The 16,589-nt window shown below is 44.6% G+C and overlaps 1 protein-coding gene across 3 annotated transcripts in view; it reads right to left on the bottom strand.

Annotated features, from left to right (window-relative positions):
* The window catches only part of USP47 (ubiquitin specific peptidase 47), an 80,236-nt gene that overhangs the window by 54,706 nt on the left and 8,941 nt on the right, over positions 1 to 16,589 (bottom strand). For 2 of the 3 annotated variants that reach the window (XM_029059158.2, XM_039911474.1), the window contains exon 1: positions 548 to 583. The exons of the other annotated variant lie outside the window; for it this stretch is intronic. In XM_029059158.2, the coding sequence (XP_028914991.2) occupies positions 548 to 568 (21 nt within the window). In that variant the 5' untranslated portion in view covers positions 569 to 583. Of the gene's footprint in view, positions 1 to 547; positions 584 to 16,589 lie in introns of those variants that run through there. 3 annotated transcript variants of the gene reach the window in all.

Genomic DNA, 16,589 nt, shown 5'->3' with positions numbered 1-16,589 from the left:
CACCCGGAGCTACTCGAAAACATAAGATTTGATGCGATTGAAGCACTATCTGGTTGCCAAAAAAACCCAAAAGATTTACGTTAAGAAAAAAATCAAAAAAATGCTTAAGAATCACATCTTTGTGGTTAAGCATTTCTTTAAATACAAAAATTTTTGCTCATTAAGCCTGAGCAGAAAGGAATGTCAGCTGTTCACTGATTTGACTCCGTTTTCCACGGCTTTCAAGGTGAAAATTGCTAAGTGATTCAGTTCAAACACAAGCACAACTTCTGAGCCCTGCAATTTCAATAGTACTAGACAACCTCGGAGTAACTAGAATTCTTCTGCATAGACTGGAGGTGGGAGAGGGTGAAGTTGAAACTCAACTACAAAGACTTTTCCCCCTTTTCTTTTTAAATGGGGGAAGAGAAAGAGGAGAGGAAAGATTGGCAAGTGGACTAACCAAACATGCACAAACGCTTTCAGGTGTCATGCTTTTGTTATAAATGCAGCTTTCGTTCATATCATGCTGTTACTAAGTACGCAGGTTATCACTTCAGCTGGCTACCTGTGCAAATTTCTTCTTCATTTCATCAAAGATACTTTGTCTGCATCTCCAAAACATATCCTGATAGGAGAACAAAATATAAACCAGTTTTTACACACCAAAGTGAAGGGCAGTCCCCGGATAAAGAAGCTTCTCTACCTGGAGAAAATACTGATTTCTTTTAAACCTATGAAAAAAGACTGATACTGACAATATCGAAAGCAGTCTCTTGCAAAATAGGAATGTAAAGCAAAGTCCCATACTCACCTTTTGTACCTAAAATGCAACTTAGGCAAGCTGAAATTCTGGGTACGACTGCCTTCGTTCCTTCTCTCGCCTCTGACATTCTAACCAAATGAACCATTTCCAACCCACGAGAGGCTGGGAAAGATGATGACCCTGAGACCAGATGGGTCTAAGAAACCATTTCAAAACCCGAAGCAGTCGGGCCCAGGGGAAGTCTACAACTTTCATTCATTCCAGCTGCTGCCTCCTTACGAACAGCGCCGTGTTTCCGACTATTGCTTCTCCAGACTGTATCTTACTGTGGCCAAGGGGACGCCAGTGTGGAGAGGGAGCGTTAGGAAAGGAGACAAGGGATGTCAGTTACTGGATAGGCTATGCCTCTGCTGCATGGGGAAAATACGAAAGAAAGAGATTTAAATTCAGGACTGTGATGAAAACATTCCCTTACTCTCCGGACACACATGCAGACCCTTTACCCACCCCACAACACCTATGTACGTATCCACACTTTATATTAATGCCTGTTTCCCCCTCTGGTCTCTAAGCTCCCTTGTGATCAGGGACTCTGTTATACTGTCCTCTAACAGAGGCTGAGGACAGTGCTCAATAAATTTGACTGACTGAAAATAGCAAAGCAGAGTAATCTCAAGGAAAGAGCACAGGGCTTGGAAATAAGGAGATCTGGGTTCAAGTCCCAGCTCCTCCACTGGCCTGTTGTATGGTCTTGGACAAAATGGTTACCTTTCCAGGCCAGTTTCCTCATCTGTACAATGGGAACGAGCTAAACTGTACCAGACAGGAAATGGGTCGGACTGTATAAGCCCATAATTACCCCAAGGCTTAGCACATGTAAATACTATCATTCACCTCATTGCCCTGATGTACATACCTTGATACTCTGCTCTTTCTTCCTAAACCATTTATTTTAGTGCATATTTCCCCTGCTTGACTGAAAAATTCCTGAAGGAAGAGATCATTTCTATTCACTCTATTGCATTCTCCCAGAAGCTTAAGTACTCAGCCAACTACACCCGAAGTAAAGTGCGGGCTCACGAAGACACGTATTTTTCCCTCTGGGAAGAACACTTGTATTATCTATTTTAAATGTGTGGTTTTCATGTCGCTGAACTGGAACTCTTTAGATCGGGCTCATAGAGTATTATTTTCTCTCAAGTAAACAGTTTTTAAATACATATCCACATTCAGTCTCAAAGTAATTAAGCTGATGGAGAGATGGGCCAGATAAGTGGGGGAATCTATTTTGGGGCTGCCTGGCTTAAATGTTCATTTTAATTTAATTTCTTTTGAGCATTCCTTCCGACTGTATATACAATGAAAATATTATTTGTTAAAAGACATACTTAATGGGTGTTATAACCCTTCAAAGGACTCAAGCAGAGTCTGCATTTGAATTCTGGTCAGATTTCACGTAGTTATTCCTTTCGAATGCCTTGATTAGTGACGGGCAACTTTAGCTACTTTTTCCAAAGAATTTTACCAAGGCGGCCCCTGTCTCACTAAACTAGTGAATAAATCCCTCCAAAAGTTCTCTGAACTCATAAAAATAATTGGGAACATATCCCAGGGTGGGGAAGGAGGAGAAGAAATAGGCCAGGACTTTTCCCCAGCCCCAGCTCGCCTGCCACCCTTTGTGAGCAGTTTAGCTCAGGATGATTGCCATGCACCACCTGAATATCATATAAGCTTTGGAAACATTTGATTTCCTGGCAATTGACATCATGACATTTAGGATATATACTGAGTAAATGTCATCTTTGGGCTCCAAGATGGATCATTCCTGGGTTGAAGAAGGGCTTAGGAGTACTGGGTCGAGGGAGAAGCGGGGCAAGATGGGGGGGGGGTAAAGGAGGAGGAAGAACAATGGGGACAAGGAGAAGGGAGCTGGGAGACAGGAGGAGGGCAGAGATCCAGGAGACTGGAGTGATCAGGACAGCCGGCAAAGGAGAGGCAGAGCTGGCTCCTGAGGAGAGAATCCGGCAAAACTGCAAGCTCGCTATGGGCAGGGAATGTGTCTATTTATGGTTCGTTCCTTCATTCGATCATATTTACTGAGCTTACTGTGTGCAAGTACTCTCCAAAGTGCTTAGTACAGTGCTCTGCGCACAGTAAGCACCCAATACATTTGAATGAATGATGGCAGAGGGACCAGGTATGACAAATGCATTCGATTTTTCAAATGTTTGTATATTATTTGCATTGTATTTGTACTGAAGCAATGCAACCCAAGCAACAAAGCCACCCAACTGGAGGAGCGATGGAGGTCTGGAGAAATTCTAGCACCGGGACATCACCACAGGGGTTAAATGTTTCCCAGACCTGGACTAGCTGGAAGAACTTTGGCTGGGGTATGGGAACAGGGGAAGGGGGCTTTGATGTATGGATGTTTGCCTGCCAGATTACAGCACAGCAAGGGAATCCTGGCAGGTGGGACCTCAGTGAGAAGCTTCATTAATAAGATTAAAGCTTGGCAGTCTCTGAAGGTGGTGTCCCTTCGGCCTGTCAGTTTCCAGCCTGCTGAGGTGAACACAATGGAGGGGGAGGAATCCAGGACCATTCCCCCTACATCACCAATGTTAGAATCCTAACAGAATCCTAGGGAAGCAGCGGAAAGAAGCCGGGCTTGGGAGTCAGAGGTCATGGGTTCTCATCCCGGCTCCGCCACTTGTCAGCTGCGTGACTTTGAGCAAGTCAATTCACTTCTCTGGGCCTCAGTGACCTCATCTGTAAAATGGGGATGAAGACTGTGAGCCCCCCGTGGGACGACCTGATCAACCTTGTATCCTACCCCCCGGGGCTTATAACAGTGCTTCACACATAGTAAGCGCTTAACAAATGCCATTATTATTAATATTGGAGTCACTGAGGTAAGCTCACTTCCAGAAAATACCTCCTCAGGTAGATGTACATTCAGTACTTTCATAACACAGGTTTTTACTGTGCGTTTTAGATCGGATGTTGTGACAGAATTAGGGACAATCTTCTTTATATTAACATCTCTCTCTTTCTCTAGACGCAAGCTCACTGTGGGCAGAGAACACGTCTACCGACTCTTCTGTACTCTTCCCAAGTGCTTAGTACAGTGCTCTGCAAACAGTCAGCGCTCAGTCAATAGAATTGACTGATTCATCGATTCTGAGAACCTGCATCTCTCTAGCCAGGTAAAACACGGTGGGTTGCTGGAAGAAATGGCCAGGCGCGTGTGTAGCACCAGTTCAGGTTTCTGGAATAAAAGTCTTCCTTAAAGCAGTGGAAGTCAAGATTGTTACAGCCACATTAAATATTAAAGGATAACAAAGTCCTCATCCTCGCCCCCTTTCTCCCCTGCTTTTCCAATTTCCCACCCTCAACCTGCTCCATCACAATGCTTGGTCTTTGCTCTTTTATCCCATTTGAGGGTCTATTAAGTATCTGTGTAGTAGTCGACGGGCGCTTTTTGAATGCTTGTGTGCACGGCACTGTTCTGAGCACCACTTAGGAAGGTGGTGGGTTGACATCAACCACCCGAAAGAGCAGGGCTCGTGTACGGTTGAAAAATTCTCACCTTGTCCTGACCCGGTCTAGCGAAAGCTCCACCTCCGAGGGGTGAGGGGCATGAATTTGCAGGGTCATAAATGGTTTGTGTGCTATAGGGCTTCGCGTGTCAACCTAGCAGCCTGCAGTGATAGACATGTGTGAACAGAATCTGAGGGGGAAGCTAGGCGGGGAGACGGACCACAGACGACAGACACACGACTGGTGACATGGTCGCAGTGTTGCCCTCTTGCCTGAACTGTAATGGCACAGGCAACAGCATCACTTATCAGCTAAGAGCCCATAAATAGAAGAAATGCAGGAATAAAACACCGGCCACCCAGACCCAGCATTGTTTTTGAGCCTCATCATGCTAACCCAAACCCTAAAGGGCCTGACCTGAAAATCCCAGAACTTTCAGGCCAAGACAAGTCAGGACAAGTTGCCTTCTGTTGGAAACACGATCTAACCTTGGCTTCACTGACAACGAGAAGCAGCAAGGTCTAGTGGAAAGAGAATGGGCTTGGAGTCAGAGGACCCGGGTTCTAAGGCCAGCTCTACCACTAGCCTGCTGTGTGACCTAAGGGCAAGTCACCTCACTTCTCTGTGCCTCAGTTACCTCATCTGTTAAGGGGGGATTCAGATTGTGAGCCCAATGTAGGACATCTTGTATCTACCCCAGTGCTTAGTACCAAGCCTAGCACACAAGTGTTTAACATATACTACCATCTCTAAGAGGACGATTCCCAAATCCACCTCTCCGGTCCAACCTCACTGTCCTATGCAATGTGAGCATAATGTGGGGTTTTACCAGGGCACAACCTCTGTGGGTGAACCTAATGTTTTGATAGAGAACAGTCTGCCAACTCTGTTGTACAATCCCAAGGACTTAGTACAGTGCTCTGCACACAGTAAGTGCTCACAAAATAAAACTGATTGATCGTGAATTCATGCTGCTCTTTCTGGGTCTTAGAAAAAGAGGACCATTTTGCAGTAAATCTAAGTCCAGAGTGTCTTTTCCCGGCAGCTTCTCTACCACTTCATTTCCCCACAATTCTCTTAGAGCTTAGTACAGTGCTTTGCACACAGTAAACACTCAATAAATATGTTGGATGAATGAATACTCTCCCTTCCGCTCAGCCCTGCTCATTTTGCTCCGATTTGGCCTAGCATGGTCTGCTAACCTTCTATCTCCTCCCCGGTCTCTCTCTTGTCCTGGTAACTCCATCAGGTATAACAGTGCCTCCCCAGGGTTAGCTCTATAACAAGCTACAGGTGCTAAATCCACAAGACCAGGTAACTCCACGGGCTGAGCTGGACACCCAGCCGTGCTCATGCTAGGTCTCTGGTAAGACCCTCCAATCGATAGTAAAGATTTAAAAAAATGTTGCATGTGTGGCCTGCATCCCCACCACATTAAAATAGCTTTAGATTTTTTTGCCCCCCCCCCCCGGATAAAAAAGTCGGCAACTCACAGCATGGCTTAGTGGAAAGAGCATGGGCGTAGAGGTCACCGGTTGTGGGTTTTAATCCTATGCTCCGCCACTCATCAGCTGTGTGACTCTGGGGAAGTCACTTAACTTTTCTGTGCCTCAGTTACTTCATCTGTCAAACGGGGATGAAGACTGTGAGCCCCAAGTGGGACAACCTGATTACCTTGTATCTCTCCCAGTGCTTAGAACAGTGCTTGGCACTTAGTAAGTGCTTACCAAATACCATCATCATTATCATCATCATCAGGGGGGATGTGCACCTTTCACCTCTTTCCCAGATTTCTTTAAAAATATAAAAAAAGTAAACTAAACATACAGCTTAATTCTCCTAGCTGCTTGCCAGTGGGTTGTTACAAATCCGAGAAGAGCAGAAGCAGTTTTAACAGTACTAAGTGCTCGCTCACTGTACTAAGTACTTGGGATGACCAACACAAACAAGACCCGATTCCCTGCTTGCAAGAAGTTTATATTGAGTGGGGAGACGATGACAAATATTTAGAGAGTGTTCTGTAGAAGAAAAACTTTCATGTGACACAGAGTGGGGAGAAAGTCTTTTCCTGCTGGCTCTGAGCGAATAGCTCTATTTCACCCCACTGACACCAATTTGTGCTGGGCACACTCCCCTTATTTTGGCCCTCCAGTGTGCCTCAGATGCATAAGGAAACTGTGTCGTGGGTAGCCCAAAGGCTATCTGCATCTAAATACTTGTTATCCCTTGTACTAAGACCATGAGCTCCAAGTGGGACAGGGACTGTGTCCGACCTGATTAACTTGAACCTACCCCAGTGCTTAGAACAGTGCTCGACACACAGTAAGAGCTTAAATGCAATCATAACAACAAAGAATAAATTCACCCACTGAACCGGGCACCTTCTACATTTAAACAATATTCTCCTGGATCTTCTTTGCTCAATCACTCCCATCAACAAAATTTGCCCGAAATGAACTGGTCCCACCGGGGCAAACTCCCAAGGATTTAAGTTTAGCAACAAACCACAGATGTTCTGTTTCCCCCATCCCCCAGGCTACCATAACCCCCTATTTGACAAATCAGTTATTCTGAACAGTAAGTCTTCAACTACTAATCAAGTAAACCAAGATAGAAGCTTAAGAACTAGAGCTAGAGAGATTACAACAATACTGATAAGTGGGTTCAAAGAGATGATTCACTAAAAGACTAACAGGGAAATCAAGGTCTCCTTCAAATAAAGGAGAACCAAAGGAAGGCAAATGCATTTGCCTAAGAAGTCTATTTTTGTTTAAAAAAAACTCATAATAAACTAAATGAAACCTTCATAAATTCTCTTATACCTGTCTTTTGTTTCTTTTTGGGATTGTATAAGAATAATTTCTCTCCAACTATTACTTAGGAATGACAAAACCTAAGAACTCTATTCTATGCACTTCACTATTTCAAAATGGACCAGCAGGGGAAACGTTTTTGGTCATTGGACGTTTTAAGCCTTCTCTGAATTGTAATTAGTAAGTCGGGCATTCAAAGTGTCCCCTATTCTCCCGAAAGGGCCACTAAGTAGGATTTCATACTTAAATAAGATAAGATGTGTAGTGGGGAGATGGACACCTAAGGGTCTGACTCAGTGAGCTGGCAATTTGTCTCTGTCGACAAGACTGAAGGAGTAATTGCATCAGCAATTGTACTAAGTGCTTAGTACAGTGCTCTGCACACAGTAAGCGTTCAATAAATACGACTGAATGAATGAATGAATCAGCAAAGGGGAATGTCTTTGTGTCTATAGGTGGGATCAGGATCGTCAGTCCCTTATCAACCAAATCAATAGTATTTATTGAGAGACCCGTGTGGTGAGCACTGTGCCACTGAGTGCTTCGGGAGGGTACCACTGATGTAGGAGACAGATTATACACTCCTCGGAGGCAGGAATCCTAACAGGAGAGAGAGACACGTGATAAATTTGCAGGCAAAAGGAAGTGCTTCTTAAATATCGGAATGCGTATAGCAATATACGCCAAAGAGCAGCAGGAGGTCACAAGTAAAGAGGGGCTGAGTTGTAAACTACAGAGAAAGATCAGGGAAGGCTTCCTGGGCTAGGTGGAGTTGCCGATCCTGGGGAGAACGGAGGTCTGGCGGACTTGAAGGTGGACGGAATTCCACGCAGGGGGAAGGAATGGGAGGTGACAGAGGAGAGTCTCAGGTTAGGACAAAGCACCGTGAGAGGTGGGCATGGAAAGGACAGAGAATGGCAGCTGGGATGTAGCAAAAGACTGGATACGTACAGGGAGTGAACTGATGGATTTCCTTGTAGTCAGGGACCTAATGGTGGAAGAGACTGATGTGAGGAGTGGGGAAACCTGTGTCTGTGCAGAACGGTATTTTAGAAAGACAATCTGAGCGGCAGAGCCAAGTAAAGACCGGAGGTGAGAGAGTAGGGAGATTAGTAGACGAGAAGCTGCACGGAGACGGGTGGTCATGGGGTCTAATCCTGGTTCGACCACTTGCCTGCTGTGTGACCTTGGGCAATTCACCTCACCGAGTCTCAGTTAGCTCGTCTCAAAGGGCATTGAGACTGGGAGCCCCGCGTGGGACAGGGACTGTGTCCAACCCATTTTGCTTGTAAAATACCTGGCACACAGTAAGTGCTTAACAAATACCATTATTATTATTATTATTGTTACTAGTAAAGAGGCTGAGAACAGTAGACTGGCTAAGATGACCTCTGGACCATGATGGTGCTTTGGATGCAGAAGCAAGGGATGGAAGGATTTAGCAACAGGCTGAATGCTAGAATTAAAAAACAGAGAGAGAGATGGAGAGAGAAAAAGAGAGCGAAAGAGAGTGAGAAAGAGAAAAAGAAACACAGAGAAACAGAGAGACAGAAACTGAGAGAAACAGAGAAACACGGAGAAACTGAAAGAGACAGACAGAAAGAGACAGAGAGACAGAGACAGAGAGAGACAGACAGAAAGAGATAGAGACAGACAGAGACAGACACACAGAGACAGAGACAGACAGCGACAGAGACAGAGAGAGAGACAGACACAGAGAGAGAAAAACAGAGAGAGACACACAAAGACAGATAGAGACAAGATTATGGGCTTCAGAGAAAAGGGACTATTAGCGGGCACTGTTTAAGATCTTGATCTTTAGGGGTCAGTGGGACATCCAGATGGGAGATGCTCTGGAGGCAAGAGGAAATGTGAGATTGCAGGTGAGAGAGAGGAGGAGACTGGTTAGGCAACTTTAGGAGTTATCACATAAAGATGGAAGCTAATGCCAAGAGGAAAAGGGTGAACTCCCTGAGGAAGCAAGCATAAAATAATAATAACTATGGTACTTGTGATGCACTTACTCTGTGCCAAGCACTGTTCTAAGTGCTGGGGTAGATACAAGTTAATCAGGGGACAAAGTCCCCATCCCATAGCGGGCTCATAGTCTAAGTAGGAAGGAATAGAATTTAATCCCCATTTTCCGATGAGGTAACAGGCACAGAGAAGTGAGGCAGCTTGCTCAAGGTCATACAGCAGACAAGTGGCAGAGCCAGAATTAGAACCCAGGTCCTCTAACTCCCAGACCCATGATGAAAGCAGGGGAACCAGAATAGAGACTGGAGGAATACCCATATTAGGGGGTGAGAGGCAGAAGAGTAGGACTGAATAAAGACCACTCACTCTAGCGAGGAGGAGGTCTTGGTGACCAAATTAATCTTTTCACCCTCACTCACAGATGTAACCTTCACTGTCCCGGCACTTTCAAATACGGAGGACAACTCTGTGTTTTGTGTAACAAAATGAGGGGTTGATCACTATTCTTTTTACTATATTCTATTTTGTTCAGACTCATCACATCACTGTTTTCATGGCTTTTAAGCCCTTTATGAATTTTAAGTGCACAAAACTGATTGCCTTGTCAAATTTCAAGATTTTACTACAGTGGTAGACTTCTACATAAGTTACACTGTCCGTGTAATCTGACTAAAATTAGTTTTACCTGGAAAGTCTTCATTCATTTCTGTCACCACTATCCGGAGGAGGATAGTGGTACAAGTTTTTATACATTTGGCGGGGAGGAATTTTCCTAAAGTTATATACAGAAGGGAAATACAAATTTGACAGCATATGGTTTCTGGCTTTAGTCACTGCATTTTACAAAGGATACAGACACAATGGGGAATGGAAGATCAAGGGCGTATATTCTATGAAAATACTCAAAAAGAGAAATGGATCTTAAGAAGAGAGATGAAAGGAATTCAGAGTTCTCTGGGAGAAAACAATGTACAAATTACGGCATTTACTGCGTGCAAGACTTAGGAAAGAAGAGAAGCAGTGGGAATGAAATCCCCAAAGATATATGACAGAGAGAAAGGCATCAGATAAAAATACAGAGTTGGAACCAAGTGGGTGGTAGATCAAAGAAACTAATAACTTCAGGGGGTCTTGGGGATGGATGATGGACAATGTGGGATTTCAAAGACAAGAAGATGAGTTAGGTCAAAAGCATTTTTTTTTTTATGGGGAGACTAATAACCATTTGTTCTCAGAGGTCTGAACAGGGGAAAATAGGGTTTAAAGTGACACGGGATTTCAGTTGAACTAAAGAGGAACTTTTGAATGTAAACATCAGTGTAACCAGCTACCCAGAGAAGTCATGAGTTCTCCTCCTGAGGAGATCTTTTAAAGACCATCCTCTCCAAACAATTTAATATATGACCGGACAAAGAGAAGGCCAGATGGTTTCTTCATGCCCCTTCCAGTTCTATCGTTCTAGAATTACAAAAATATGGATGTCAGAGAAGGCACAGTAGCTTCTTTTTGTACTCGCTATCCATACTAGCAGCTTTAGCAAGCTGTAACATGAGCCAAGAATTCAGAAGTAAATCCAAGTTTTTAAAAAATCTTCTTTAAACATTCAATAGAGTTGAGAGAATCCCAAAATGCCTCCAGATTCCCAAGTAGATTTCTGTCAAATCAGTAGACAAGACTCTACCAGATTTAAGGGTTGCTGACGAATACTATCAGACAGATAATTGCTCTCCCCCACTTCAAAGCTTTACAGAAGGCACATCTCCTCCAGGAAGCCTTTCCAGACTGAGCCCTTCTCTCCTCTCCCACTCCCTTCTGCGCCACTCATACTTGCTCCTTCATTCATCCTACCTCTCTTCCCCACAGCACATATTTTATTTATATTAATGTCTGCCTCCCCCTCTAGACTGTGAGCTCCTTGTGGGCAGGCAATGTGCCTGATGTTATATTGCACTCTCCCAAGCGCTTAGTGCAGTTCTTTCAATACAGTAAGCTCTCAATTAATACAATTTATAATAACAACAACAGTATATTAGTAATACTATTAAGTATTTACTAGGTGCAGAACACTGTACTAAGCAGTGGGAAGGAATACAGATGTAGGAATTGGACAGCTGCTGGCTTTGGGGAACTCATGATCTGCATTCAAACTAAAAGCCTGTCACAACATTCGCAGTTTATACTTTTTATATACCAAAGACAGTTGAAAGAGTGAACTGAAAAAATAATGGCTACTCCACACATACAAACTGTTCATTGGCTGTTTGGGCCACGAAATTAAATATTAAGCCACCTCCTCCAGGAGGCACTCTCCAATTAATCCTCCCCTTCCTGGTCATGTCAACCCATCAGCCATACTTTTCAATTGATCAATCAATAGCGATTAAGGAGCTGCTCACGAATGCTGAACACCACTCAGTTCTTGGGAGGGTACAGTGGAGTCAGAACACGTAATACCCGAACGTACAATACCTGCTCTCAAGAAGCTAACAAATTAGCAAGGGAGACCCACAAATTGATTTACAGATAGGCAGGAGGAACAAATGCAAAGGTGGACATGTGGATCGGTTGTGTTTAAACAGAGTTGGTTGCCAGGTACTGAAGGGCAACTTGGGGCTTTTATATTCCTAAGTGCAGAGGTGATGCAAAAGTGCTGAGGAGGGAAGATAAGAGGGGGAAGAAGAAAAATTCACTGGGGAAGACTTTCTGAAGGAGGAGGGACTTGAGAAAGGCTTTCAAGTGGGGGTGGGCTGTGGACTGGCAGGTTGGAAAGAGGAGGGAGTCGCAAGCAAGAGGAAGAGTGAGCCAGAGGCTGGAGGCAGGAGAGGAAAGAAGATGGTACAGTGAGTGATTGCGTAGGTTAGGTAGGGAGGAAAAGAGTGTATGAGCTGCGGTGGGAGAAGAGAGTAGATAAGAAAGAGGGAGAGTGCGGATCTGCGGGCCTTAAAAGCGACTGTTGGGAGTTTCTTTTTGATGCAGAAAAGTTTAGCTCTTAGGTGGTCATCTAACCATTCCTTTTTACTGTAATACCTCTAACATGTACACAAGTGTCTGTCTCGCCCATTAGATTATAAACTCCTTGAGATGGAGGACTCTGTCTTCTTCATTGCACACTCCTAAATATCTAGTATAGACCTAAAGATAGGCGGATCCAAACAGAAGACTTCTCAAGGAGCCCTTTTTCCTAGTTCAAATATCCTAGTTTGAGATAAAGCACAGATTAATGAACTAAACTTTCTCTTCTCCCATATATACGATTGGGAATTTCATCTCTTTGCCATGCATTCGTCCCCTAGGATGGCAGAGGACAACTCCACTAATTTATGGGGTGGAATTTTTTTTAATATAAATTTACATTAAACTACTCTTCAAAGAAAAAAATTTCACTTCACTTACTATTAAATGTTACTTTCTATCCTGATTACAGGAAGATTTCTTCTATGTGAAGGCTCTTGTTGGCTAGCAATGACTCAGCCAGTGACAAAATAAGACTTGTTTACATGCTCAGGTGGTCTTATTACACTACTGTTGAATCAAATGAGTTTCTGGGAACTTTGCTATAATTTAAGCTTGGAAAAAAATGTGAAAATGGCATGTTTTATTCCAGAAAAAAAATCATACTTTAGTCGAATTTACATTGCTGTTAATAAAAATCAATTTTCCCTTGGACCAAAAAAAAGGACATAAAACCTTAACACTTAAAAAAAAAAAAGTGTTTTAATGCCACAACAAAAAAATGTGAAACTCAAGCTTCAAATAAGTTACAGAAAAGATTTCAATCTTTAAGAGTGTAGTGAGCATTTGATTATATAGTGAATGTTAGGAAACTGTAACCTCCTCCCTGTAAAACAAGCCCCAACCTTGGCATTGTCCTTGATTCATCTCATACAACACAAATATTCCTGATGGTTCTGTCTTCACATCAGCACTGAAATCTGTCCTTTCCTCTCCATCTAGACGGCTACAATGTTGATCCAAGCCCTTACCACATGCCGCCTTGACTACTCCATCACCCTCCTCACTGACCGTCCTAGTTCCTGCTTCTCCCCACTCCAGTCGAGATTTTCCTCTCCGATCCCAAACTACCTCCTCTTGATGCCTAAAGGGATGCCTTCGACATCACTCTCTCTAATGAACTAAACTCGCTCGCCCGCCTATCCCTTCGTCCATCTCATACCGCTACCCCACAGTCCCGCATAACCTCCACAGTCCACTTCCTTCGCGAAGAGCTGCAGAGCGCTGCTGGCAGAAATCTAGATAGGCCGACTTCGCTTCAAGTTTATCCCTGTGTGCTTTAAACACTGACCTCACCTCTGCCCAGCAAAATTATTTCTCCATCCATATCGACACCCAAGCCCATCGCGCTCGCAGGTTATTCCAGACGTTCAACAGCCTTCTCAAAGCCCGATTCCTGCCTTATTCATCCCTTATCCCTAATGACCGGGCTACCCTACTTTGAGAAAACTGCAACTATCTGGTATGATCTCCCTAAAATGTCCCCTTCTCTTCAGTCCCTCCCTCCTCCTGCCCCTTCAACTCTCCCATTCTTCCTAGCAGTATCCCAAGAGATCTCCTGCCTTGTCTCAAAATTCACCCCCTCCACCTAACGCATTTGACCCCATCCCTTCACACGTTATCAAAGCACTTACCCCCCACCCCTTGACTGTCATCTTCCACTGTTTGCTCTCCAATGGCTTCTTCCCCATCACATTCAAATATGTTCATGTCTCCCATCCCAAAAAAAAAAACCTCCCTCGATCCCAAGGCTCCCTCCAGTTATCACCCCACCTCACTCCTACCATTCCTCTCCAAACTCCTTGTGTGAGTCGTCTACCTCCGCTCCTCTCCAATTCGTCTCCCATCCCCGTCACTCCACAGAAACTGTCCTCTCAAAGTCATGAATGATCTCCTTCTTGCCAAATCCGACGTCTTCTACTCCATCCTAATCCTCCTTGACCTCTCGGCTGCCTTCAACACTGTCGACCACTCTTTTCCGGAAACATTATCCAACCTTGGCTTCACTGACACTGTCCTCTCCTGGTTCTCCTATCTCTCTGGCTGCTCAGTTACTTTCATGGGCTCCTTTTCTGCCCCTAATTGTGGGGATCCCTTTCTCTTCTCCATCTATACCCACTCCCTAGGAGGATTCATCCACTCCCAGGCCTTCGACTACCATCTCAATGCAGATGGGTCTCAGATCTACCGCTTCAGCCACGATCTAGCTCCTCTTCAGTCCCACATTTCCTCCTGCCTTCAAGACATCTCTACTTGTCCCAACGACCCCTCACACTTAACATGTCCAAAACAGAACTCATCCTTCCACCCAAACCCTGTCCTCTCCTTGACTCTCCCATCACTGTTGACAGCATCACCACCCTTCCTGTCTCACAAGCCCGTAATCTGGGTGTTATCAGACTCCTCTCTCTCATCCGACCCACATATTCAATCGATCACTAAATCCTGTTGGTTCGGCCTCCACGACATCGCTAAAATCTGCCCTTTCCTCTCCAACCAAACTGCCAACTACGTTAATCCAATCACTCCTCCTATCCCTCCTTAATTACTCTATCGGCCTCCTTGCTGACCTCCCCGCCTCCTGTCTCTCCCCCATTCCAGTCCATACTTCACTCTGCTGCCCGGATCATTTTTCTACAAAAGCATTCAGCCCATTGTTTCCCCACTCCTCAAGTGGTTGCCCATCCACCTCCACAACAGACACACCTTACCAGTGGCTCTAAAGCATTCAATAACCTTGACTCCTCCTACCTCACCTCACTGCTCTCCCACTATAATCCAGTCCACATTCTTTGCTCCTCAGATGCCAATCTACTCACTGTACCTCGATCTCCACTATCTCACCCCCGACCTCTGGCCCGGAATGCCCTCCCTTTTCATATCCAAGACCCAATTACTCTCCCCTCCTTCAAAGCTTTATTGAAGGCAGTTTTTCCAAGAGGGCTGTCCTAAGTCCCTGCTTCTCCCACTCCCTTCTGCATCGCCCTTACACTGGATTGGCTCCCTTTTTTCACCCCTCCCTCAGCCCCACAGCACTTTTTTTTAATGGTGTTTGTTAAGCGTTTACTATGCACTCTACTAAGTGCTGGAGTAGAAAAGTGCTCAGTAAATAAGACTGAATGAATAGTAATAATATCAGTGGTGTTTGTTAAGCACTTACTACGTGCCAGGCACTGTACTAAGCGCTGGGATCAGTACACGCAAATCAGGTTGAACACAGTCCCTGTCCCACATTGGGCTCACAGTCTTAATCCCGTTTGACAGATGAGGTCCCTGAGGCACAGACAAGTCCAGTGACTTGCCCAAGGTCACAGGGCAGACAAGTGGCGGAGCCGAGATAAGAGCCCAGGTCCTTCTGACACCCAGGCCCTTGCTCTATCCACTAGGCTATGCAGCTTCTCAAACGTACTTAGGTACAACCGTAATTTATTTATATTAATATCTCTCTTCCCCTGTAAGCTTGTTGCATTTACCAAGCATTCACGAGCACACTTTACACAACAAGGTCAGCTAGCTATGGTCACTGACTTCCTGGAGCTTACAGATCTCAAGTACGAAACACTGATATACCCAGCGGCAAAAGAAAAAATAGATTTAACTACAACGTCACCATCAAAATAAATAAAATTATATTTTGTGTCGCTTTAAGCCTCCATATCTTCTGAGGGATGGAGACCGTAGTTCAGGTTTTACAACCGGAAAACAGGAAGGGGGAAAACAATGCCGTTTCCAATTAAAAGGGAAAAGCTGCTTGGAGAAGCTAGGGTTTCAAGAGATTTTTTTAAAAGAATAAAGAAACGGAATCTGGAGAACTGGAAGTGTAAGGTGAGTCTGGGTATATGGGGGCCACATGAGATGGTCTGAGGTCAGGGAGGAGATTAAAGCACTGGCCTAGAAAAAAAAAATTAAGTCATTTTAGCACCTCAAGAAGAAGTGCTGACAGCGGCTAGGCCCCACGGTATCATCTGAGCCCCAAGAGTCCTGAAAAGCACTCATGTTGGGAAAAATTAAGCACTAAACTACTTCTAGACCGTACGCTTGTTGTGAGCGGGGAACCTGCCTCCCAACTCGGATATACCGTACTCACCCAAGCGCTTAGTTCAGTCTTCTGTGCACAGTTCAGGGCTCAATATGTGACCGATGGGTTGATTACAACAACCACACTTGGGGAAATCTAAGGACTTGGTTTTCCTCTCCACCCAAGTTTGCACCACTTTTCTACAGGACTTTGGCTGTGGACCTCATACATCACTTTGTTTCCCCAGTCAAGAAAGGAATTACCGCTAATTCAAAAGTCAATAAGTCATGTTTTACGAAAATCGTAAAGGCAGTGTTGATTTTCAAAGGAAGGCAACCCCGTTATCGGTGAGGCTGCGGCCCCAGAGGGCAGAACTGCCAACTCCCTTACGGCTCCAGGGTCGCGTATTGGCTCCTTAAGTCCTGGGAAACATTACCATCAGGGCTCGTCTACTGCAAAAAGTCAAAAGTGGCGTCAAGATCAT

The sequence above is a fragment of the Ornithorhynchus anatinus genome, chromosome 3 (assembly GCF_004115215.2).
Source record: "Ornithorhynchus anatinus isolate Pmale09 chromosome 3, mOrnAna1.pri.v4, whole genome shotgun sequence".
In the NCBI taxonomy this organism is placed as follows: Eukaryota; Metazoa; Chordata; class Mammalia; order Monotremata; family Ornithorhynchidae; genus Ornithorhynchus; species Ornithorhynchus anatinus.
This window is presented reverse-complemented; position numbering and strand designations above follow the sequence as displayed.